The sequence below is a fragment of the Pristis pectinata genome, chromosome 40, assembly GCF_009764475.1.
Source record: "Pristis pectinata isolate sPriPec2 chromosome 40, sPriPec2.1.pri, whole genome shotgun sequence".
NCBI classification, from domain to species: domain Eukaryota; kingdom Metazoa; phylum Chordata; class Chondrichthyes; order Rhinopristiformes; family Pristidae; genus Pristis; species Pristis pectinata.
The window spans coordinates 5950082-5975136 of NC_067443.1; the positions used below are offsets into that span (position 1 = coordinate 5950082).

A 25055-nucleotide genomic window follows, 5' to 3' on the forward strand; every position below is an offset into this window, starting at 1 on the left:
AGTTCTCGCCCTCCCTACACTTGAGGCCAAGATGCGACACATCTTCTGCTAACCCTCTCCCGAGTTTTTCCTCCCTTTCTTTGCCAGTAATTCTTGCTTTTTCCTATATTTTCCAGCTGGAAGGTATCCTGTAATCCTGTACCGTGAATCATGCCTGATCACCTGCACTTCCCCACCCCCTCAAACACACTTAAACCATTCCTGACCATAGCCAGTTATAATTGGTAACATCTATCGATTAACAAAAAAACGAATCTGCCAGTTATAATTTAAAATCTAATCATAGGGTTTGGGGTGGAGGAGAGTATATGATAATTGAGAGTGAGTTACAGACTAGACTCTAATGGAGGAGTTCAGGGGGTTTATATATATATGGAATAACAGATTCCCAGGAGTGGGTTACAGGCTGGAATCTAACTCTGAGATTCAGAGGGTTTATATATTGAATAACAGATCCCCAGGAGTGGGCCACAGGCTAGAATCTAACTCTGAGATTCAGAGGGTTTATATATTGAATGACAGATCCCCGGGAGTTGAGTTACAGGCTGGAATCTAACTCTGAGATTCAGAGGGTTTATATATTGAATAACAGATCCCCAGGAGTGGGCCACAGGCTAGAATCTAACTCTGAGATTCAGAGGGTTTATATATTGAATGACAGATCCCCGGGAGTTGAGTTACAGGCTGGAATCTAACTCTGAGATTCAGAGGGTTTATATATTGAATAACAGATCCCCAGGAGTGGGCCACAGGCTAGAACTAACTCTGAGATTCAGAGGGTTTATATATTGAATGACAGATCCCCAGGAGTTGAGTTACAGGCTGGAATCTAACTCTGAGATTCAGAGGGTTTATATATTGAATGACAGATCCCCGGGAGTTGAGTTACAGGCTGGAATCTAACTCTGAGATTCAGAGGGTTTATATATTGAATAACAGATCCCCAGGAGTGGATTAAAGGCTGGAATCTAATCCAGGGTTTGGCTGGTTTATATTGAAGGATGCCTGCAGTATCTGATGCTGAAACCCTTGTCTAAGGGGAGACAACTGGTACTCTTCACATTTGAAAAATGTAATCACCGATGCTGCTGCTGGAGTAGAGACCCCTCCGTATAACACACACTTACCCAGAGTGTTGTTGGTCAGTCCAGGTGACTTAGCCCTTGCTGTAAAACAAACCATGGCAGTCACACAGGTGACATCTTTGCCGTTTGTTTGGCAGTTCCGCTGCAGCATGTTGATAGAGGAGGGACTGAACTCAATAGAAACGTTCACCAGGACCACACGCAGTATCCTAGAGGGAGGCATGAGCAGTGTAAGAGCACATCGTAAGGCCTGGGGAGAGATGGTGGACAGAGGAGAGGGGAGTGGGGCAACACGATAGGGAGAACGGGGCAGGAGAAAAGCAACAAGGGGAGAAAAGGTGAGGATTAGGTGGAAGGAGTTGGCGGGGAGAGGTTGCACAGGGGGAGAGTGACACAGCAAAGCATAAAGGGAAGAAAAGGGTATTGAGTGAGGGAGGAGAGAGAGCATGAGCAAAGGAGAGAGCGAGAGAGTGCAAGAGGGGAGGCTGGGAGGAGAGAGCAGGGGGAGAGGAAAAGCACAGGGGGTTAGAGCGAGTGAGCAGGATGAAGGGAAGAGAGCGCGGAAGGTAGGGAAGAGAGAGAGTGAGGGGGAAGAGGGGGAGAGTGGGGAAGGGAGGGTGAGGGGGAGAGTGAGGGTGAGGGGGAGAGAGAGAGTGAGGGAGGAGAGAGAGAGAGTGAGGGGGGAGAGAGAGAGAGTGAGGGGGGAGAGAGTGAGGGGGAGAGAGTGAGGGGGGAGAGAGTGAGGGGGGAGAGAGTGAGGGGGAGAGAGTGAGGGGGAGAGAGTGAGGGGGAGAGAGTGAGGGGGAGAGAGTGAGGGGGAAGGGGAAGAGAGTGAAGGGGAGAGTGAGGGGGAAGGGGAAGAGAGTGAGAGTGAGGGGGAGAGTGGGGGGGAGAGTGAGGGGGAGAGTGAGGGGGAGAGTGAGGGGGAGAGTGAGGGGGAGAGTGAGGGGGAAGGTGGAGAAAGTGAGGGGGAAGTGAGGGGGAGAGAGTGAGGGGGGAGAGAGTGAGGGGGAGAGAGTGAGGGGGGAGAGAGTGAGGGGGAGAGAGTGAGGGGGGAAGAGAGTGAGGGGGAGAGAGTGAGGGGGAGAGAGTGAGGGGGAGAGAGTGAGGGGGAGAGAGTGAGGGGGAAGAGCGAGCAGAGAGGGGGAAGAGGGAGACAGTGAGAGGGAAGAGGAAGAAAGCGGGGTCAAGAGGGAAAGGGTGGGTAAAGAGACGAGGGGCAAAGAGGGAGAGCATGGGGAAGGGTAGGGCACTGCACTGGGACCGGGTGTCTGGAGTGGGACTTGAACCCACGATCTCCTGACTCACTGAGTCACGGTTGACACCCGCCACTAGACGTTGATGAGGAGAAATAACCACCTTCCATCCCCCTCACTGACCAGGGCACTGAACCCCACCAGGATCAAACTGGGCTCCCCCTCGGTCTGCTTCAGTCAGAACCACCCCAGGATTTACCCTGAACCCCTGGGGTGCAGAGACTTTAAATGAAGCTCAAAAGGAAGGCTTGGTGCCAGAGGCGGGTTGGGGAGGGCTTGGATCTCTCTGGCTCGGCGTGGAACACTAAACGCTGCCTCGGACCACGTTCTGGCACTGACCCGAAAACCATGGCTCTGCCGAGGGCACCCACTGCCACGTCGATCAGTCCGTCTCCATCCACGTCCATCTGTCCGTCCGCGCTGCGTCCAAAGTACCGCAGCCCCGGGTCCAGAGCAGAGGCAGCGATTCTCTGGGAGAAAGGAAACGTACAGTGATCATCCTGCGCACCACTTCCACCCACAAGCGCAGACACCACCTGGTATCAGCAACGTTTGTACCCTGCCATGCCTGGGACTAGTTAGCAGCGTTTGCAGGTAGCCCCAGGAACACAAGTTCACGGAATCACAGAAGGAGCCTGTTCAGCCCATCAAGCCTGTGCCAGCTCTTTGAAAGAACCAACTACCTGCAGTCCCACAAATGTTCTCCTTTCTCGTTCTCCGTTTTCTGCTTTCACCACCATTCAGACATCACAATCCTGATCGCCTTGACTTGCTGCGTTAAAAATAATTTTTCCTCAGGATGCAAAGTTGGGCTGAGAAGTGGCAGATGGAGTTCAACCCAGATAAGTGTGAAGTGGTTCATTTTGGTAGGTCAAATATGATGACAGAATATAGTATTAATGGTAGGACTCTTGGCAGTGTGGAGGATCAGAACGATCTTGGGGTCTGAGCCCATAGGACGCTCAAAGCAGCTGCACAGGTTGACTCTGCGGTTAAGAAGGCATACGGTGTATTGTCCTTCATCAATCGGGGAATTGAGTTAGGAGCCGAGAGGTATTGTTGCAGCTATATAGCACCCTGGTCAGACCCCACTTGGAGTACTGTGCTCAGTTCTGGTCACCTCACTACATGAAGGATGTGGAAGCCATAGAAAAGTTGCAGAGGAGATTTACAAGGATGCTGCCTGGAATGCGGAGCATGCTTTATGAAAGCAGGTTGAGGGAACTTGGCCTTTTCTCCTTGGAGCGACGGAGGACGAGGGGGGACCTGACAGAGCTGTGTAAGATGATGAGAGACATTGATCGGGTAGATAGTCAGAGGCTTTTCCCCAGGGCTGAAATGGTGGCCACAAGAGGACACAGGTTTAAGATGCTGGGGAGTAGGTACAGAGGAGATGTCAGGGGTAAGTTTTTTACTCAGAGAGTGGTGAGTGCGTGGAATGGGCTGCCGGCAACGGTGGTGGAGGCGGATACGATAGGGTCTTTTAAGAGACTTTTGGACAGGTACATGGAGCTGAGAAAAATAGAGGGCTATGGGTAAGCCTAGTAATTTCTAAGGTAGGGACATGTTTGGAACAGCTTTGTGGGCTGCAGGTCCTGAATTGTGCTGTAGGTTTTTTATGTTTCTATGTTTCTAACCCTCCCTCCGATGATCCTTACTCTGCTTTCCAGTTATAAGGAGTTTCCAGGAGACAAGAGGAGTGAAATCGATTGGCTGGTTGGATGGTGTCGCAACAACAATGTCAGCGAGACCAAGGAAGTGATTGTGGACTTCAGGAAGGGAAAGTCGGGAGAACACACACCAGTCCTCATTGAGGGGTCAACGGTGGAAAGGGTGAGCAGCTTCAAGGTCCTGGGCGTCAACATCTCAGAGGATCTATCCTGGGCCCAACACATTGATGCAATCACGAATAAGGGACACCTGTGGCTCTACTTCGTTAGGAGTTTGAGGAGATTCAGTACGTCACCAAAGAATCTTGCAAATTTCTACAGATGTACAGTGGAGAGCATTCTGACTGGTTGCATCACTGCATGGTATGGAGGCTCCAATGCACAGGATCGCACGAGGCTGCATAGGGTTATAGACTCAGCCAGCTCCATCACGGGCACAAGCCTTCCCACCATTGAGGACATCATCAAGAAGGCGGCATCCATCACTAAGGACCCTCACCACCCAGGACATGCCCTCTTCACGTTACTACCATCGGGGAGGAGGTACAGGAACCTGAAGACCCACACTCAACATTTTAGGAACAGCTTCTTCCCCTCCGCCATCAGATTTCTGAATGGTCCATGAACCCATGAACACTACTTCATTATTTTTGTTGCACTATTTATTTATTTTGTAATTTACAGTAATTTGATCTCTTTGCACTGTACTGCTCCCGCAAAACAACAAATTTCACAATGTATGTTAGTGATAATAAACCTGATTCTGATACCAACTGCTTCTTCCCGATCTGCTCTTCCCAAGTTAAAATTTTCAATAGCTCCCCTTCAAGCCCTCTGCTGCGAGGAAAATGAACACCAGTTTCTCCATTCCGAGAGCAATTTGTCCCCTTGCCCTGCGGACTGACCTGCTTGTACGCTGGGAGGATGGTGTCCCGATGTCCATGATAGATGTACACCGCTCCACAGTGGCCGTCCTCCAATGGGGCCCCAACAACCACGTCATTAGTGGCATCATAATTCAGGTCGGGAACCGCAACGAGGGTGTACCCAAAACGGGCGTCCTGTGTTTTGGGACTGGCGTGTAGAGTATGGGTGAACAGGAGGGAATACTGGTGAGGAGAGAGGGGAAGGCAGTCAGTGATACTGTCATATTGCACTCATCCTGATCAAACACCACCATTACTGTACCTCAGTACAAGTGACAATAATAAACCAATACCAATACCAATACTGGGTGAGCCTGTTCCATTAGACCGCCGCTCCCCCCCCACAGTAAATTAAAAATCTCAAGGTTTTAATTAACCTTCCTACAAATCCACCTCAGCTACAGCTGATTTTGGCAACTGTTGATTTACAACCAACACATAAGAGGAATTAGGAGTCTGGTGCTGTGTCCCAAGACCATCCCACCACCGTCTCCTCACCCCTCTCTCTGCCGGCTTTGTTCAAGGCTCCATCTCTCTTACCGACACTCAGAATACTGTATCATGAAACACTGGCCCTTTATTAGAACGCACAACAGGGGCTCCAGTAACGGGAGGTGGAATCCTCCTTCACTAATACTGCCATGGTGCGGGTGAAATAAAGACTCTACCTGTTGGGGTTTGTGGCCATAACCCTTCCTACCAACACACTACAGGTCCTCAGTGGAGAATTCCCAGGATGAAATTCCATGTGGATACTGGGGCCCAGATGTTCCATCAGAACTGGGGTGTCCAACCTCTGACAATAACTGGGCTCAGGCTCCCTGGGTCTGGGGGGAGACAGATTAGTCCAGACCCCATTCCTGGTGGTACACACGTGAGCAACAGAGACTGCGGAGGCTGGGAGCTGGGCACCGGTGTGCGCCAGGAGCTTGTGGACGCAGTTTCAGCAGACACCACGCCTGCCCCTGGGCTAGGGGCAAGGAGCAGGAAAAAGTTACTGTTGCCCAACTTCCACCATGTGGGGCTGAAGTTGTACACATCAGGGGAGGGGTAAAGAGGGGGAAAGGGGGGAGGGAGGGGGAAAGGGGGGAGGGAGGGGGAAAGGGGGAGGGAGGGAGGGGTAAAGAGGGGGAAAGGGGGAGGGAGGGAGGGGTAAAGGGGGGAGGGAGGGAGGGGGAAAGAGGGGGAAAGGGGGAGGGAGGGGTAAAGGGGGAAAGGGGGAAAGGGGGGAAGGGAAAGAGAGGGAAAGGGGAAAGGGAGAAGGGAAGGGAGGAAAAGGGGGAAAAGGGGGGAAGGGGGGAGGGGAAAGGGGAGGGGGAAGGGGAGAAGGGGAAAGGGGGGAAGGGGAGGGGGGAGGGGGAAGGGGAGAAGGGGAAAGGGGAGAAGGGGAAAGGGGAGAAGGGGAAAGGGGAGAAGGGGAAAGGGGGAAGGGGGGGGGAGGGGAAAGGGGAGGGGGAAGGGGAGAAGGGGAAAGGGGAGAAGGGGAAAGGGGAGAAGGGGAAAGGGGGAAGGGGAGGGGGAAGGGGAGAAGGGGAAAGGGGAGAAGGGGAAAGGGGAGAAGGGGAAAGGGGGAAGGGGAGGGGGGAGGGGAAAGGGGAGAAGGGGAAAGGGGGGAAGGGGAGAAGGGGGAAAGAGGGGGAAATGGGAAGGGGAGGGGAGAAAGCGGGGAAAGAGGGGGAAAGGAAGGGGGAGAAATGGGGGGGAAGAGAGAGGGAAAGAGCGATGGATCAGTAAAATGGGAATGGGCCTTTCGGTCCCGAGTGCATGCTGACTTTAAGCACCCGTGTGCTACATTAGTCCCAGATTTTATTTTCATTCTCATCACCTTCCCCAGACAGCACCACTCCCACTCCCACTGCCCTACACACTACAGTGGCCAATTAACCCACAAACCTTACGACACGCTGACTGTTGTCACAGAAGGTTAGCTCGCTGCGATTTTGCCGTTCATTTACACGACAAGGGCAGTGTTGACACGGCCAGCATTGACATCGAACAGTACAGCACAGGAACAGGCCCTTTGGCCTTGATGCCAAGTTCAGCTGCACATCGGCCTACATGTGGTCTGTATCCCTCCATTCCCTGCCTGTTCATCTGTCTGCCTAGATGCCTCTTGAGTGTTGCTATTGTATCTGCTTCCACCCCTTCCTCTGGCAGTGCGTTCCCGGCACCTACCACTCACCGCGTAAAAAACACTTGCCTCATGAATCTCCTTTAAACATTCCCCCTCTCACCTTAAAGCTACACCCTCTAATATTTGATATTTCCACCCTGGGAAAAACACTCTGACTATCTACCCTATCTACGCCTCTCATAATTTCGTATCAGGTCTCCCCTCAGCCTCCAACGCTCCAGGGGAAACAACCCAAGTTTGTCCAACCTCTCATTATAGTTAATACTCTCTAATCCAGGCAGCATCCTGGTGAACCTCCTCTGCACCCTCTCCAAAGCCTCCACATCCTTCCCTGTAATGGGGCGACCAGAACTGCACGCCATACTCCAAGTGCGGCTTACTCAAAGTTTTATACAGCTGCAACATAACTTCCCAACTTTTATACTCAACGCTCTGACTGATGAAGGCAAGCATCTCATACACCTTCTTTACCTCCCTATCTACTTGGAGGGAACTATGAACTTGCACCCCAAGATCCCACTGTACACGAATACTCCCGCCATTTACTGTATACTTGCCCCTTACATTTGACCTCCCAAAGTGCAACACCTCACACTCGTCCAGAATATCTCCATCTGCATTTACTGTCTATCTGCAAATGCCTTTGAAAAGGTGATGGCAAGGCACCTTCTTAAACTGGTAACTGCAAAGTTCTTCAAGGTAAAGGTGCTCCCATAACGCTGTTGGGTAGGGAGTTCCAAGATTTACACCCAGCAACAATAAAGGAATGGCTGATTTATTTCCATGTCAGCACCCACGTGGCTTGGAAGGGGACCTGTCGGGGACATGTTCGAGCTTTGTTCCTGCTGCCCTTGGTGGAGGCTATGGTTCGGGAGACAAAAGATAACTGGAAATGTAAGGGTTAACGACTGGGAAGGTAAGGGTTAATGGTGTGCAGCTATTCTTCCCATGGCGTGATATTGCTTCAACCATGGGGTGACTATAGTTATGGCTACAAGTTTGCAAATGTTGGTGAGAAACAAAGAAATGTTTAAGGCATATCTTGCTTTGCTGTAAGCTTGCTGTAAGCAACTGCCTTGATAAGTGCAACTTCCCACAGAGGATTCCCATGAAGTGGGTATAAAAGTAGGGACACTAACCGGTAAATCTCCAAGTGGGGATCAGTACAGAGCTCAGGTTACACTGTTTACTCTTTGTATCCCTCACTCCTGCTAGCGTTAAGATAAGAAAGCATTAGTTGTACACTCCTTGGTTCTGCTGTTGTCTGGTTTATTACAGCACGGGTCCACTTTCACAAGAGCAGTTAATGATCTGGGCGCGAGTGCGTACTGCAGGGTTAATTCCAAACACCTTCCTGCCGGACACTTACCTCCTGCACTCTGTAAACATAAACCTTTCCCGTTTCCTTGTAGCCAGCTCCAAGGTACATGGGAGCTGCGACCAACAGTACATCTGTCACCTCGTCGCCGTCTACATCCACTGGGCAAATCTCACTTCCAAAATAGGATCCGATCTGTAACAAAGTGGATGCAGTGAAATTAAGTGAAAATCAAACAAAGAAAAGACTGCAGATGCTGGAGATCTAAAATTAAAACAGAAAATGCTGGAAATACTCAGTAGGTCAGGCAGCATCTGTGGGAAGAGAAACAGAGTCAATGGTTCAGGTTGAAGGTCCTTCATCAGATTTGAGGAGGAGACAAAAGATCCTTTCTCTCTTTTTCGGTTCTGACGAAGGATCTTCAGCCTAAAACATTAACTCTTCTTCCCTTCCCACAGATGCTGCCTGACTTGCTGAGTATTTCCAGCATTTTCTGTTTTTATTGCAGTTTAATTTAAAAAAATTAAATTGGTAAATTAGATAATTATTGTCACATGTCCCGAGGTACAGAGAAAAACTTTGTTTTGCATGCCATCCATACAGATCATTTCATCACATCAGTACATTGAGGTAGTACAAGGGAAAAGCAGTAACAGAATGCAGAATAAAGTGTTACATAGAAAGTGCAGCGCAGGCAGACAATAAGGTGCAAGGGCCACAACGAGGTAGATTGTGAGGTCAAGAGTCCACCTTGTCATCCTACAGCACTATTCAATAGTCTTATAACGGCGGGATAGAAGCTGTCCTTGAGCCTGGTGGTACCTGCTTTCAGGCTTCTGTATCTTCTGCCTGATAGGAGGGGGGAGGAGAGCAAATGTCCGGGGTGGGTGGGGTCTTTGATTATATTGGCTGCTTTAACGAAGCAGTGAGAAGTGTAGACAGAGTCCATGGAGGGGAGGCTGGTTTCCGTGATGGACTGGGCTGTGTCCACAACTCTCTGCAGTTTCTTGCGGTCTTGGGCAGATCAGTTGCTGTACCAAGCCGTGGTGCATCGGATAGGATAAAAATTGGTGAGGTTCAAAAGGGACACACTGAATTTCTTTAGCCTCCTGAGCAAGTAGAGGTGCTGGTGAGCTTTCTTGACCGTGGTGTCCACATGATTGGACCAGGACAGGTTATTGATGATGTTCACTCCTAAGAACTTGAAGCTCTCAACCATCTCGACCTCAGCACCACTGATGCTGAATAAAAACTAATCCTTTTGATCAGACCCATGTGCCCTGCCTCCAGAGCAACAGAGCTTAAAGAATGTAAGAATTCTCAGATTCTTTTAACTGAAAGGCTGCTTGTGAGGAAAGTGCAACATTTCCAATCAGTAGACGTGGACATGTGCAAGAAGTCCGAGTGGATCCGAAAATAAAAGCAAAAAACCGCAGGTGTTAAAAATCTGAAATAAAAACAGGAATGGAGGGAGACACTCAGCAGGTCAGGCAGCATCTGCGGAGAGGGAAGCAGAGTTAACATTTCAGGTCAATGGCACCCCATCAGAACTGCAAAATTGAGAAAGCAAATGCATTTTAAGTTGCACGGGGGGGGAGGCTGGAGAGAACAAAGGGGATGTCTGTGATCGGGTGAAGACTTGTCAATCGTTGTTGATCTGAAGGAGGTGTAAATGGAGATCAATGAGGATGGGAGGGGAAACTCCCAGGGTCATCCCAGGGTTTCCAAAATAGAAACATCCTGTTTAGGTACAGAGCAGAAGTGATCCCGTTCCCAGCAGAGGAAGGAAAACCAGCTCTGCCCTCCGTCCCCTGTGGAGGCTCCGGATGTGGAGGCTTTGGAGAGGATGCAGAAGAGGTTTACCAGGATGCTGCCTGGATTAGAGGGCACATTCTAAAAGCAAAGGTTGGTTGTTTTCTCTGGAGCAGCGGAGGCTGAGGGGAGACCTGATAGAAGTTTATAAAATTCTGAGAGGCAGAGATAGGGTTGACAGTCAGTGTCTTTTCCCTAGGGTATAAATGTCAAGTACTAGAGGTGAGAGGGGGAAAGTTTAAAGGGGATGTGCGGGGCAAGTTTTTTTTCCACACAGAGTAGTGCGTGCCTGGAACACACTGCCAAGGATGGTGGTGGAAGCAGACACAATAGTGACTTTTAGGAGGAATTTAAACAGGCACATGAATAGGCAGGGAATGGAGGGATATAGATCATGTGCAGGCAGAAGGGATTAGTTGAATTTGGCACGATGCTCGGCACAGGCTTGTTGCTGTGCTATGGTGTTCTATGTTCTATCCCCAGTCAGTGACAGACAAAAGCTGCAGCGACTGCAGCCGTGGGTGTGGGCGACTGTGCGCGGTCTCAGCCCCTACCTGTTCTCCAATCAGGGACTGATGAACAGTCAGGTTCCCGTTCTTGTCCATGTTGAAGAGAATAACCTTGCCTTTGTGTTTGAATCTGGGAGCCCCCGCCACGTAAACACGTTGGCCGCTCCTCCGTTTCAGGGATGACACGGTGTAGCCTGGAATAGGGAGAGCACGAGTCAGGTCCAGCTCTGGTCTGGATTTAATGTTGCATTCTGGTTTTAGGGGACGTGGACTTGATTGGTGGTATTGCCATTTATCATCCTGAACAGGCAGTTAAGTGTCAGAGTCATACAGCACTGAACAGGCCCTTTGGCCCAACTGGTCTGTGCTGACCAAGATGCCCATGTAAGCTAGTCACATTTGCCCGCATTTGGCCCATATCCTTCTAAACCTTTCCTGTCCGTGTATTGTCCGTAAATGTTTCTGTACCTGTCTCAACCACTTCCTCTGGCAGCTCGTTCCATATACGCACCACCCTCTGCATGAAGAAGTTGCCCCTCAGTTCCCTTTTAAATCTTTCCCCTCTCACCTTAAACCCATGGTCTTTGATTCCCTTTCCCTAGGAAAAAGACTGTGTGCATTTACTGTATCTATGCTCCCCATGATTCGATACACCTCTATAATGTCACCACTCAGTCCCCAGTGCTCCAAGGAATAAAGTCCTAGCCTGCCCAACCTCTCCCTGTTACGCAAATGTCCATCATACCGGAGTCCAGGAGTCCAGGAGTCACATAAGTGTCAGACCAGCATGAATGGCAGATTTCGTTCCCCAAAGAACAGTTCTGAACCAGATGGATTTTTACAATAATTTTCATTTTAATTCCAGATTTATTTAATTACTTGAATTTAAATTCCCCAGCCACCATGGTGAGATTCAAATCTGTCGCCTCTTAGCAAAGAGTCCAGAACTTTGGCTGCTAAAACAAAAATTTAATCAATTCACTACTGTTAGCTGGGGTCAGTCTGTATATCATTGTGTAGCAAGCATAGAGTAGTAACAAATTTCCGAGGACAGCCAAATTTGAGAAGGATTCTCCAAAATCCCTCTTGGTCGACAGCTGAAGTCTTTCGTGAGGCTATGTATGGCCAAGATGCTTCTCACTGCACTTTTTCTGAATTTGTTGCATTGTGAATATCACATCCACTGCACCTTTCGATGCATGTAAGCCACGTTGTGACTGGGAGGAGATCTTCAGCTACTGAGAAGAGGAGGGTCAGCGAGGATTTTTGGGATTGCTGTCCCTCGGGCAGACAGCAGGAAAACTCCTCAGTAATTACTGCAGTTGGATCTGTCTCCTTACTTGAGACCAGTCAGAATTACAGTGTCTCTGAGATCCGCTGATTTGCTCCTTTGTAGGAGAAGTACGAGATAAAAATTGTGGAGTTCAATAATCTCCATGTTGTGTAGCATATAATCAAAGTTAATGTGATACAAAAACATTCCGAGTGGGTTTCCTCCGGGTGCTCCGGTTTCCTCCCACATTCCAAAAGATGTACAGGTTAGGAAGTTGTGGGCATGCTATGTTGGCACCGGAAGCATGGCGACACTTGTGGGCTGCCCCCAGAACATGCCCCATTCGATGTACATGTGACTAATAAAGATACTTTGCCTTCCCCAACCAGAAGCCCTGGATGAACCAGGACATTCGTAATCTGCTGAAGGCTAGATCTGTGGCGTTTAGGGCTGGTGACGCAGAGACAAATAAGGTGCGGCCTCCAGAAAGCCATTGCGAGCACAAAAGGAGGCAATTTCAGACTAAACTGGAGTCACAAGATGGACGCTCGATAGCTATGGCAGGGCTTGCACGATATTACTTCCTTCAAGGAGAGATCGGGGAGCATAAGTGGCAATGACCCGTCACTCCTGGAGGAGCTCAATGTCTTTTATGCACGCTTTGATGGGGAGACCTATGACACACCCACACGAGCCCCCACATCTCTGGATCACCCTGTAATCTCAGTCTCTGAGACAGACATCTGGGCATCCTTCAAGAGGGTGAATCCACGAAAGGCGTCTGGTCCAGATGGCGTGCCTGCCAAGTACTAAAGATCTGTGCGGACCAACTGGACATATTTACAGACATATTCAACCTCCTGCTTCTGTGGTCTGAGGTTCCCACCTGCTTCAAAAAGGGATCTATTGTACTGGTGCCCAAGAAGAGGGAAGTGACCTGCCTCGATGCCTACTGTCCGGTAGCGCTTACATCAACCATAATGAAGTGCTTCGAGAGGTTGGTTATGGCGCAAATCAACTCCTGCCTCAGAGATGACCTGGATCCACTCTAATTTGCCTCCTGCCACAACAGGTCAATGGCAGATGCAAGTTCTCCGGCTCTGGACCATCTGGACAACAGGAGCTCGTACGTCAGGCTGCTGTTCATTGACTACAGCTCGGTGTTCAACACAATCATCCCATCCAAGCTCATCATCAAGCTTCAAGACCTGGTGCTCTGTACCTCCCTCTGCAACTGGATCCTCGACTTCTTCATTAGCAGACCTCAGTCAGTGAGGATTGTAACAACATCTCTGCACCTCTCGGCTGTGTGCTTAGTCCCCTGCTCTACTCTCTATACACACATGACTACACAAGTGTGTGGCTAAGCACAGCTCCAATACCATCTTCAATGACACTACTGGTGTTGGATGAATCACAGGTGGTGATAAGTCAGCTTACCAATGTGAGATAGGAGCAGTGCCACAACAACAACCTCTCACTCAACGTCAGCAGAACTAAAGAGCTGATTGTTGACTTCAGGAAGGGGAAGGAGGGTGAACAGGCGCCAGTCTACAATTGGGGATCAGCGGTAGAGAGAGCTGCTTTAAATTCCTGGGTGTTAACATATCGGACAACCTGTCCTGGGCCCAGCACACAGATGGAATCATAAGGAAAGCGCACCAGCGTCTTTAGTTTTTTTAGGAGGTTCAGCTTGTCACTGATGTACTGTTGAAAGTATCCTGACTGGTTGCATCATGGTCTGGGATGGCAATTCGAACACGTATGAACATAAGAAGCTGCAGACAGTAATGGACTCTGCCTGATACATCACGGGCACATCCTTCCCCACCATTGGGAGTATCTACAGGAGGCACTGCCTCAAGAAGGCAACGTCCATCATCAAAGATCCCCATCAACATGGCAGTGCCATCTTCTCGCAGCTCCCATCAGGCAGGAGGCACAGAAGCCTGAAGTCCCACACCACCAGGTTCGGGAACAGCTACTTCCCTTTGACATTCACTTCTTGAACCAACTGGGAAAACCCTAATCACCACGACAGTTTAGCAACGCTATGACCACTCTGATCACTTTGCACTAAAATAGACTTTGATTTTCTTTTGTTCTAATTGTGTTTTTTACTTGTAAAAATTGTGTATAATTGATGTTTAATTTATGTTTTTCTTGTGAATGCTGCTTATCTGATGCTCTGTGCCTGTGATGCTGCTGCAAGTAAGTTTTCCATTGCACCCGTGCACACACAGACTTGTGCAGATGACAATAAACTCGACTTTAAGACTTTACATGATGTATGTAAGGAGTGGGCACAGACTGCACCATGGACAGCATAGTGAGCCATTACACATACCAAGGTAGGCTGCGTGGTTCTTCAACGCTTTGGGGAACTCTCGGCTCAGGGCTTCTCGTGATGTGACAACGTGACCGTGAACACTTTCCTTCACCACTGCTCCGTTCCAGTCGTACGCACCGACAGCCCCGAGCAGGACCCCGTTCTGGGACACGTGCAGGAGAGACAAATGCATTCAATTTACCACCTTTTAGAGAATCAGTTTGCATGCAGAAGTAGGAGCCTATGGAAGGGTACAGGATGGAGTGGGGGATGCGGAAATGGGGAGGGAGAGTGGGGAAGTTTAAAATGAGATCCTGTCTCCCCTCTCGGGTAAACATCCTTGGCTAGAAATTCACTGGCGTTACGCTGTTTTTCTTCAGTGTTATACAAGGAGAACCAATTCTCCCCGGGACTGAAATGCAAGAATAATTGCTCCCACTTTACTCTGCATCAGTCTGAAAATTCATCCGGACACTTCTAATGTCAGGGGCACACGGGATGATGTCACTCCCTGTGCAGTGTTCTTTTTTGGAGCATGGCAGGGGGACTGGGATTTCGTTATCCTGGGAATGCCTGTTACCACCATAACGCTGGATCAGTCTGCCTGACAGGCAAGTAGGCTTACTTATCTTCATCATTCAGATCCCACCTACACAGCCAGCACTCACCAACTTTTATCAATGCACCATAGAAAGCATTCTATCCGGATGCATCACGGCTTGGTACAGCAACTGCTCTGCCTGGGACTGCAAGAAACTGCAGGGAACTGTGGACACAGCCCAGCACATCACGGAAACCAGCCTCCCCTCCATGGTCTATACTTCTCACTGCCTCGGTAAAGCAGTCAACATAATCAAAGATCCCACCCACCTGGGACATTCTCTCTTCTCCCCCTTTGCATCGGGCAGGGGGTACAAAAGCCTGAAAGCACGTACCACCAGGATCAAGAATGGTTCTATCTCGCTTTTATAAGACTATTGAACGGTTCACTAGTACGATAAGATGGACTCTTGGCCTCACAATCTACCTTGTTATGACCTTGCACCTTATTGTCTGCCTGCACTGCACTTTCTCTGTAGCTGTGAAACTTTACTCTGCATTCTATATTGTTTTACCCTATATTACCTCGACGCACTGTGTAATGAATCTGTATGAACGGTTTTTCACTGTACCTCTGTACAAGTGACAATAATAAACCAATTCCAATCTTACTGCTGCACCTCAGGTGGTACACCTACTGGAGTGCCCTGTCATTTCTAGGTACCTGTGGCACTACCCAAAGATTTGAGAAGCTCCCCTCAGCTTCCTGTACGATAATCACCTGCCAACTATTCTGGTCATAATCACTGTGCCAAAGGAAGGTTAATGTGCGCAGACCAGCAGCTGCTCTGCCTGCATTCGAGCCGCACAGTAGGATTATTCAAGTGTTTTGGAAAATCCTGAGATCATGAAAGCTGCCAGGGAAATACAACCCGTCAACTGTCTCAAATTTGCTCGTCTGAAATCCAGTATTAGATGAGTAGAATTTTCTTCCAAGTCCTGGGAATACCAAAGCCGCTGTTCCTTAAATCCCATCCTAGACAGTATTCCCAAGGCACCCACTCCATGTCTCACTCTGGCAACTATCTGACACTGAAACCAACTTCTTCACAACTTTAGGGTCCATTTGATGCCACCTTAAGGTTCGGACCACATACCTCGGCTGTAGGTACGATGGTGAGGGTAGAACGGGATTAGGTGAGGGGAGAGTGAGGAAAGTGAGCTCTATCTTGATCAGAGCTAGCACTGTCTCAAACCATCATACTGCCAAGACGCAGCTAGTATTTCTCTGTTGATCTTAGTAGATATAAAAACATCCACCAGGGACAATTTATTCAGTGCCAGTTTGCTCAAGGGTTTGGGGTTGGAAAAGAAAATCAGCCAGGTTTCCGACCCAGCGCCTCTTCAGGACTGTGTGGGCGTCAGGTGAAGCTGTTCTGTAACTAACACTCTGCCTGCACTCGTACACAAGTGCAAGGCTGAGGTGGTGTTTGGAGGTGGATTTTGGGGACGAAGAGAATTGCTGTTCAGCCCCCAGCAGAAGTCAGTGGCGTACAGGGTGAACCCCAAAGATGCGTGATGGACGGTTTGATCAGACCTTTATACCTATGCTCCTTTATCCACAGGCTTGGTCTACTTAAACTCAGTTAAAATCTCATGAATTCAGGACTACTAAGTAACGAAACGTGAGCCCTCTATTTCCTTCCCTGGCTGCACTCCAGCCGAGGGTGAGACGGCCAAGAGTACGAGACTTTCAACAATTGATTTTTAAATAGAATTTGGACTCAGCACAGTTTGCAAGGACTGGCTTATTGATTCTTAACATGGATAGGTCCCAGTGCAAGGATTCCTGGAGGATGTCGAGATGCAAAGCAGTCTGATTCAGAGTGGAAGAATGAATTTGAACAGTATTGTTTTTTAAAGGATCCGATGTTTCTTTTGGAAGTTGCTTGTTTAAGGAATGCTGGAAAGTTGGCAGGGAAGTGATGGCTGGATTCAAAGGAGGCAGTCTCCAGAATACAAACACACAACCTGTCAGCCAGAAGTGCGTAGAATGCTCAGGTCTCAACTCTCACAACTTATGCATCATGGACCCCCAGCATCTGACTCGCCACCACCCCCAGCCCCTGAACCCTCCCCCATGCACCCAATCCACCTGCCCACAACAGCGCAATCTACACATTCCCACCCTCCAGCACGACAGCACACTCAACCTCTCCCACACCACCCCGGCAGGAGTTGCCAACACTGAGCCCAGCGCCGGGCACAGTGACTGCACGGCCAGGATCACCATTAAGGAAGAGACAGTGCTGGCGTTTACCAGCGGCAGGTGGAAGGGATGGGGAAAGTCCCTGGTTAATTTATCCCTCTCTGGTTCACACATGCCATTCTCATCCCACAACTGAGGTTGGAACACAAGGATCAGCGTCACAGTAAGAAACATTGACAGGCCCACAGCTTTCTGAAAGTGGTGACACAGGTGGATAGGTAAAAGACATATGCCATGCTTACCTTCAGAGGCTGAGGCACTGAGTCTAGAAGTTGGGTGGTCATGTTGCAGTTGTACAAAACATTGGTTAGACCGTACTTGGAGTATTACAGAACATCAAGCAGCACAGCACGGGAACAGGCCCTTCGGCCCACAATGTTTATGCCAACCATGATGACGAATTCAACTAATCCCATCTGCCTGCACATGATCCATATCCCTCCACTCCCTGCCTGTTCATGTGTCTATATAAATGCTTCTTAAACACTGCTATCGTATCTGCCTCCACCACTTCCACTGGCAGCGCATTCCAGGCACCCACCACTCCCTGTGCTAAAAAAACTTGCCTCATAAACCTTCTTTAGATTTTCCCCCTCTTGCCTTGAAGCTATGCCATCTCGTATTAGACATTTCTACCCGACCTATGCCTCTCATAATTTTATAAACCTCTATCAGGTCACCCGATGCTCCAGAGTCCAGGTTTGTCCAACCTCCCCTTATTGCTAATACTCTCTAATCCAGGCAGCATCCTAGTGAAGCTCTCTGCACCCTCTCCAAAGGCTCCACATCCTTCCTGTAATGGGGCGACCTGTTGCGTACAGTTCTGGTCTCCACAAGAAGGATGTGGTAGCAATAGAGAGAGTGCAGAAGAGGTTCACTGCAATGTTTTCTGGAATGGAGGGCGGAAGTTTCGACTGGGTTTATTCTCACTGGAACGTCAGATGCTGAGGGGTGACCTTACAGAGGTTTACAAAATTAACGGGGCATAGAAGAGGTAGATAATCAGAATATTTTTCCCAGAGCAGGGGTGTCTAGAACTAGAGGAAGCAGGTTTAAGATGAGAGGGGAGAAGTTTAAAGGAGGTTTGAGGGGTAAGTTTTTCCACAGAGAGGGTGGTGGGTATATGGAATGAGCTGCCAGAGGAGGTGGTGGAGGCAGGTAGTATAACAATGTTTTGAAGACAGGTACTAGGATAAGAAAGGAACAAGGGGATATGGGCCTAATGTGGGCAAATGTGGATAGGCATCACATTCGGCAAGGACATGGCCTGGTTCTGTGTTGTATGTTTCAATGATTCTATGATGCCATGGACTTTTGCTGTGTATTCCTCTGGACCATAAGACATAGGAGCAGAATAAGGCCATTCAGCCCATCGTCTACTCCACCATTCGATCATGAGTGATTTATTATTCCCTCTCAACCCCCTTCTCCTGCCTTCTTCCCGTAACCTTTGACACCCTTAGCAATCAAGAACCTATCCACCTCCACTTTAAATACACCCAATGACTTGGCCTCCACAGCTGTCTGTGGCAACGAATTCCACAGAGTCATTACCCTCTGGCTGAAGAAATTCCTCCTCATCTCAGTTCTAAAGCGACGTCCCTTTATTCTGAGGCTGTGCCCTCGGATCCTAGACTCTCCTACTGATGGAAGCATCCTATCCATGTCCACTCTATCCAGGCCTTTCAATATTTTGTAGGTTTCAATGAGATCCCCCCTCCTAAACTCCAGTGAGTGCAGGGCCAGAGACATCAGACACCAGTGGAACTTGTCCCAATACTCCCTTCATACCACCTACAGACCCGCTGCTCACAAGCAGGCACCGAAAGCATTAATGCCTCATTTCCCCAACCCTTACAAACACCAGCAGCACCCTACTCCAGCTGGGACTTCCCAAGCTCTCACCTTACCTCCAGAACATGTGCTGAGAATCCTGCCTGTGACATTTCCAGTTCAAACGAGCTCTCGTTGTGCTGAATTGTTCCTGGACAAGCAAAAAAGAGGGAGGAATAGAGAGGAGAATTGTATCAACACATGAATTGCGCCATTTAGTAAGATTATGGCTGGTCTGATCAGGCAGAAGATACAAAAGCCGGAAAGCACGTAACACCAGGCTAAAGGACAGCTTCTAGCCCGCTGTTATAAGACTATTGAACGGACCTCTTGTATGATAAGATGGACTCGAGGATGTAGCTTAGTGGAAGAGCACATGCTTTGCATGTGTGGGGTTCTGGGTTCAATCCCCGGCATCTCCATGCTGGTGGCCGTGAATTTTATGGGCAGGCACAGTAGTGTAGCAGTTAGCATAACACTATTACAGCGCTAGTGACCCAGGTTCAATTCCGGCTACTGTCTGTAAGGAGTTTGTACGTTCTCCCCGTGTCTGCGTGGGTTTCCTCCGGGTGCTCCGGTTTCCTCCCACATTCCAAAGACGTACAGGTTAGGAAGTTGTGGGCATGCAATGTTGGCGCCGGAAGCGTGGCGACACTTGCGGGCTGTCCCCCAGAACACTCTATGCAAAAGATGCATTTCACTGTGTGTTTCAATGTATATATGACTAATAAAGAGATCTTATCAATCTACCTCATTATGGCCCTTGCACCTGATTGTCTGCCTGCACTGCACTTTCTCTGTAACTGTAACACTTTATTCTGCATTCTGTTATTGCTTTTCCCTCGTACTACCTCAATGCACTGATGTGATGAAATGATCTGTATGGACAGCAAGCAAAACAACGTTTTTCCACTGTACCTCGGTACATGTGACAATAATAAACTAATTACATTCCCACCTACCCCTAGTAACCTTCACCCTCTTGCTTAGCGAGAATCTATCTACAGGCTGTCCCCAGACTCCATTTTTATAGACATTCACGTTGGTTTTGTCCGTAAGTCGGAAAATGCACAAAATCATTCGATATGGTAACCAGACGTCCACAGTACTGTAATGAATGGTGTTGATGAGGGCCAATTAATATGATCATTTATTTAGTGCCTTCCCCTGTCCTGGTTACAAAGGCACAGAATCAGGATGTTTCACAGTCAAAGGCTGGTTTTGATGGGCTGGAAGTATCAGTGGATGGTAGGTTACTTAATTGCTCAAGTATCAATAGGAGCAATTGCCTGTCAATTTCCAAAGCAACTCTCTTAAGTGGCCTCCCGCAGTGAAACTGGCAGCTGTGTTCTTAAGAGACAATGGTGTCTGATTACATGTAAACAGGATTTTTTAAGACTTGTTCTCATTTGAATTTAATAATATTTATTGGAGCACATTCGTATATACAGGTGTCCATAAGTCAGGCATTCTTAACCTTGTGTCTTAAAAACATTCAAACACTGCTTCCGCCATCCTTTGAAGGAGAGAGAGTTCCAAAGACTGATGACCCCCTGAGAGTGATCAAATTTTGCCTTAAATAGATATTGGTATTGGTTTATTATTGTCACTTGTACAGAAGTACAGTGAAAAACTTGTCTTGCCTACTGACCATACAGATCAATTCATTACACAGTGCAGTTACATTGGGTTAGTACAGGGTTCATTGATGTAGTACAGGTAAAAACAGGTACAGGTGACCCCTTATTTTTAAACAGTGATCTCTGGTTCTTGATTCTCCCACAAGAGGAAACATCCTTTCCACATCCACCCTTGTCAAGACCCCTCAGGATCTTATATGGTTCTTTCTGATGGTCCCCTCTAGCTCTTCTAACTCCAGAGGATGTAGACCCAGCCTGTCCAACCTGTCCTCATAGACAACCCACCACCTCCAGGTATCAGTCTGGCAAACCTTCTCTGAACTGCTTTCAAGACATTAGTGTCCTTCCTTAATGAGTCAGTCATGATCAACACAGGACCTTCCAAGTCCAGTCCAGGCATCTTCTGGTCATTTCACAAATACTGGACTTGGAAGGTCCACCATCGGGGAGGAGGTACAGGAGCCTGAAGACCCACACAATGATTCAGGAACAGCTTCTTCCCCTCCGCCATCAGATTTCTGAACAATCCATGAACCCATAAACACTACCTCGTTATTCCATTTTTTGTAAACTATTTATTTTTGTAATTTATAGTAATTTTATGTCTTGCACTACTGCTGCCACAAAACAACAAATTTCATGTCAAATGTCAGTGATAATAAACCTGATTCTGATTCTACTGAGGCAAATCCTGCTCCTTCACTCTGCCACTCACTAATTCCACCTTGCATTGTTGGCTCTATCTCTACTGACGCTAACCCAGCTACCTCACACTGTTACCCAGTCCCACAGCATTCAGTAATACTGAGGGTATTTCGGCATCTCTTCAATCCAGCTGTCTCACACAGTTACTCAGTCACCCCTCTCCCCAAATGTCTGCATTCCTTTTGTTAATCCAGCTCTCTCAAACCATCATACGCACATCCCTCTCCCTCCAGTGTTCCATGGAAAAGTACAGCCAGCAAAGCATCAGAAGTGCCAATTACCTTCTAACCCGAATATTCGGTCTCCTAAGGCATCCACAATATCATTCAGGGCTGCCTCATCGCTTACGTTGAAGAAATGCTTCTCATCTGGGTCACTGGCAATAAATTTAATCTCCCTTATAAAAGTCTCGGTGTCTTTGCGCCTCCGGATGTAGTGGCCCAGTACCTGTAGGACAAACACAGTGAGATTTAATCTTGCCTGCTACTTTACTGTGGAGTTGGCCTGAGAGTGAACATTGTGCAAACATTTGATAAAGTCTGTGTTACTTGCCACTTTACGAAGAGGGCTGGATCAAGAATTCACCATTCAGGCCCTGCCCTCTTCTTGAGGAGGTACAGGAGCCTGAAGACCCACACCTCAAGGTTCAACAACAGTTTCTTCCCCACTGGTTGTTAGACTACCCTAACACTACCTCAGACTATATTTCTTTTCAATTCTCTCTCTCAATTTTTGTCGTGTATGTATAATTTATGTTAATTGAAGTTTATGTTAACTTTTTGACAGCTTTGGCAGCCAATAAGCTTAGGACATGGGCTTAACCCAGCTGTTAAAGTGTTTCTGGGGCTGGAAGTGGCATTTTCAGTAGGAGGACTCTCTGTGCTTCACACGGTCTCACCTGTCAGGAGCTGGTTTTGGGGACCGAGTCGCTGCTGTGGGTTAAGTATAGGTAGGTAGGCAACAAGCATGGGCTGGATGTGTCCTGTGAGCCATACATTGTGCAGCGCTGTTATGCACTCTCAGGATTTGGTCCCTTTTATTCTCCAAGATTGTTCAGATGATGTAACGTTACTTTGACTTACAAGCAAGACCATGTCTGGAAGCTATGTCAGATGGTCAGTAATAAATTCAACGGGAAATTCAGCAGAAACTGCTTTTTCCGGACACTTGGCAAGAATGTAGAGGTTGTTCCCAAAGGCCACGGCTGAGTGACAGTGTGAGGGAGCTGGATTAACGTCAGTAATGAGAAGGACATTGATACAGGACACCGAGGGAGAGAGAGGTTACTGACTGGGAGTGTGTGGGAGCTGGATTAACATCTGTAATGAAATGGACAGTGATACAGGGCACCAGGGAGAGACAGGTTGTTGACTGGCAGTGTGAGGGAGCTGGATGAACATTAGCAGTGATGTGGACAGTAATACAGGACTCTGGAGGAGAGAGGTTACTGGAGACAGTGTGAGGGATCTGGATTAACATGTGTAGTGATACAGTCAGTAACACAAGATGCTGGGGGAAGATTATTCAGTGACAGTGCCGAAGAGCTGGGTTTTAGATAATGCTTGATATTCACATGAGGCAGTAAGGAACAGTCAAGTCAATGGGATGAGATGCAGGGGAGGGAGGGGTCTTACATGGAACATAACACCAGCTTGCGACAGTTGGGCTGAATGGCCCATTTCTGAGCTGTGGGCTCAAGAGGTCACTTACCGCGATGGCGTAACGACTGATATTACGTTTCTCACACTCAGCCAGGGAATCGCGGAGCTGCAGCCCATCGTGGGACTCCCCATCTGTCACAACGACCATCACTTTGGTGGCTCCGTCCCGTCCACCCCGTTCCGGACTGAAGGCCTCAGAGCTGGACGTGCAAAGAGCAACATTTACGCTTCAGGAAATCTCAATGGGTCAGGGCAAACAAAGCAGCAGCAGCTCGCCCCCAGTACACATCTGCTACAAAGCCAGCAGTATATTTCTGCCACGCCTGGGAGACTGGGACAGGACAGCGTAAAAAATACATTTTCCTAGTAGGTAATGTTATTTCATTACTTTAACATGTCATCAGTTATCATCCATTTACAAACTTAAAATAAATGGCATTTAACTCAGACAATTGTGAAGTGTTGTATTTTGGTCAGTTAAACCAGGGCAGGTCTTGCATAGTAAATTGTAGGGTCCTGGAGAGTGTTGTTGAACAACATCTATAGACTACAGGTACCTAGTTCCCTGAAAATTGAGATATAGGTAGACAGGGTGGTAAAGAATATGCTTGGCACTTTGATTGTATGTCACTTTGACCTTGCCTTCATCGGTCAGGGCACTGAGTACAGGAGTTGAGATGTCACGTTACAGCTGTACAAGTCGTTGGTGAGACCGCACTTGGAGTATTGTGTGCAGTTCTGGTCGCTCAGCTATAGGAAGGATGTCATTCAGCTGGAAAGGGTGTAGAAAAGATTCACGAGGATGTTACCAGGACCGGAGGGCTTGGGTTATAAGGATAGGCTGGACAGGCTTTTCCTCTTTTCCCTGGAGCGTAGGAGACTGAGGGGTGACCTTACAGAGGTATATAAAAACATGAGGGTAGATAAGGTGGAGGGTCACAGTCCTTTTCCCAGCGTGGGAGAGTAGAAAACGGCATAGGCTTAAGATGAGAGGGGAAAGATCTAAAAGAGACCTGAGGGGCAACTTCTTCACGCAGAGGGCTGTGGGTATATGGAACGAGCTGCCAGGGGAAGCTGAGGAGGCAGGTACAATTACAACGTTTAGAAGATATTTGGAGAGATACAGGGATAGAAAAGGCCTAGCGGGATATGGGCCAAATGTAGGCAAATAGGACTAGCTCAGATAGACAGCTTGGTCAGCATGGACAAGTTGGGCCAAAGGGCCTGTTTCCATGCTGTATGGCTCTATGATTAAGTAATTCATAGGGTTTTAACACAGACTTGTGTGCAATGTCAGGAGGACCCTGAACTGTGGTCTTACCTCATAAAGCCCCTGAAGTATTTTTTAAAACAATAGATTTATTTATTTAGTTATAATGTCCAAAACAATTTTAAGTTAAAATGCGACTCTAATGTCCAGGATGTGCACCAACTCCTGGTGGCGTCTACTGGTCCTGGAAGACCTCTAGCAAGTCTGTGGACATCTCCATGGACACCCGGGCATGGACGTATCCTCGGAAGAGGGGCAACAGTCGGCTTGGACGGACCCCTCGAGAGCCCGCTGCCTGGGACAGTGAATGGCCCAGGAGCAGACCAATGAGGTGGTCCTCCAACCGATCTGTGCCCAAAGACCAGGATGGTAATTTAGGAAGTGGAACCACAACTTGAGGAGTTTCCCCTTCAAACACTCAAACGGGGGCTGCAGCCTCTCACATTCTGCACAACAGGGACTCCTCCGGGCTGCAGAGACGGCAGGTACTCCATGAACCAAGTTAAAATTCTGTTGCTCCTCCGTACCTGACCTGTGGTGTCCCTGCCCTGGGAGTGTGTGACCAGACAAAGTAGAGGGAGCTTTACTCTGTAGCTAACCCATGCTGCTCCTGTACTGGGAGTGTGTCACAACAGTGTAGGGGGAGCTTCACTCTATATCTGACTTGCCATTTTCCTATCTCACGTTTTTTTAAAATCTAAATCATGCAGTCACTGAACTGGAAGTGTGTGATGGGACGGTGTAGAGAGCTTTCGCTGTATCTAACCTGTGCTGTTCCTACCCATTTTTATACAAAAAGTTGTTTATTGCAAGTACTACAACGCT

The 25055-nt window shown here is 48.4% G+C and overlaps 1 protein-coding gene across 2 annotated transcripts in view; it reads right to left on the minus strand.

Annotated features, from left to right (window-relative positions):
• Nucleotides 1–25055, minus strand: part of itga10 (integrin, alpha 10) — a 103083-nt gene that overhangs the window by 33274 nt on the left and 44754 nt on the right. For both annotated transcript variants that reach the window (XR_007958771.1, XM_052045594.1), the window contains exons 8-16: nucleotides 23010–23160; nucleotides 21581–21746; nucleotides 19032–19105; nucleotides 14331–14475; nucleotides 10756–10904; nucleotides 8441–8584; nucleotides 4917–5120; nucleotides 2681–2811; nucleotides 1128–1294 (exon numbers count right to left, since the gene is read on the minus strand). Coding sequence is in view for 1 of the 2 variants with exons in the window: in XM_052045594.1 (XP_051901554.1) it covers nucleotides 1128–1294; nucleotides 2681–2811; nucleotides 4917–5120; nucleotides 8441–8584; nucleotides 10756–10904; nucleotides 14331–14475; nucleotides 19032–19105; nucleotides 21581–21746; nucleotides 23010–23160 (1331 nt within the window). In the remaining variant the exon portion in view is untranslated. The remainder of the gene's footprint in view (nucleotides 1–1127; nucleotides 1295–2680; nucleotides 2812–4916; nucleotides 5121–8440; nucleotides 8585–10755; nucleotides 10905–14330; nucleotides 14476–19031; nucleotides 19106–21580; nucleotides 21747–23009; nucleotides 23161–25055) is intronic.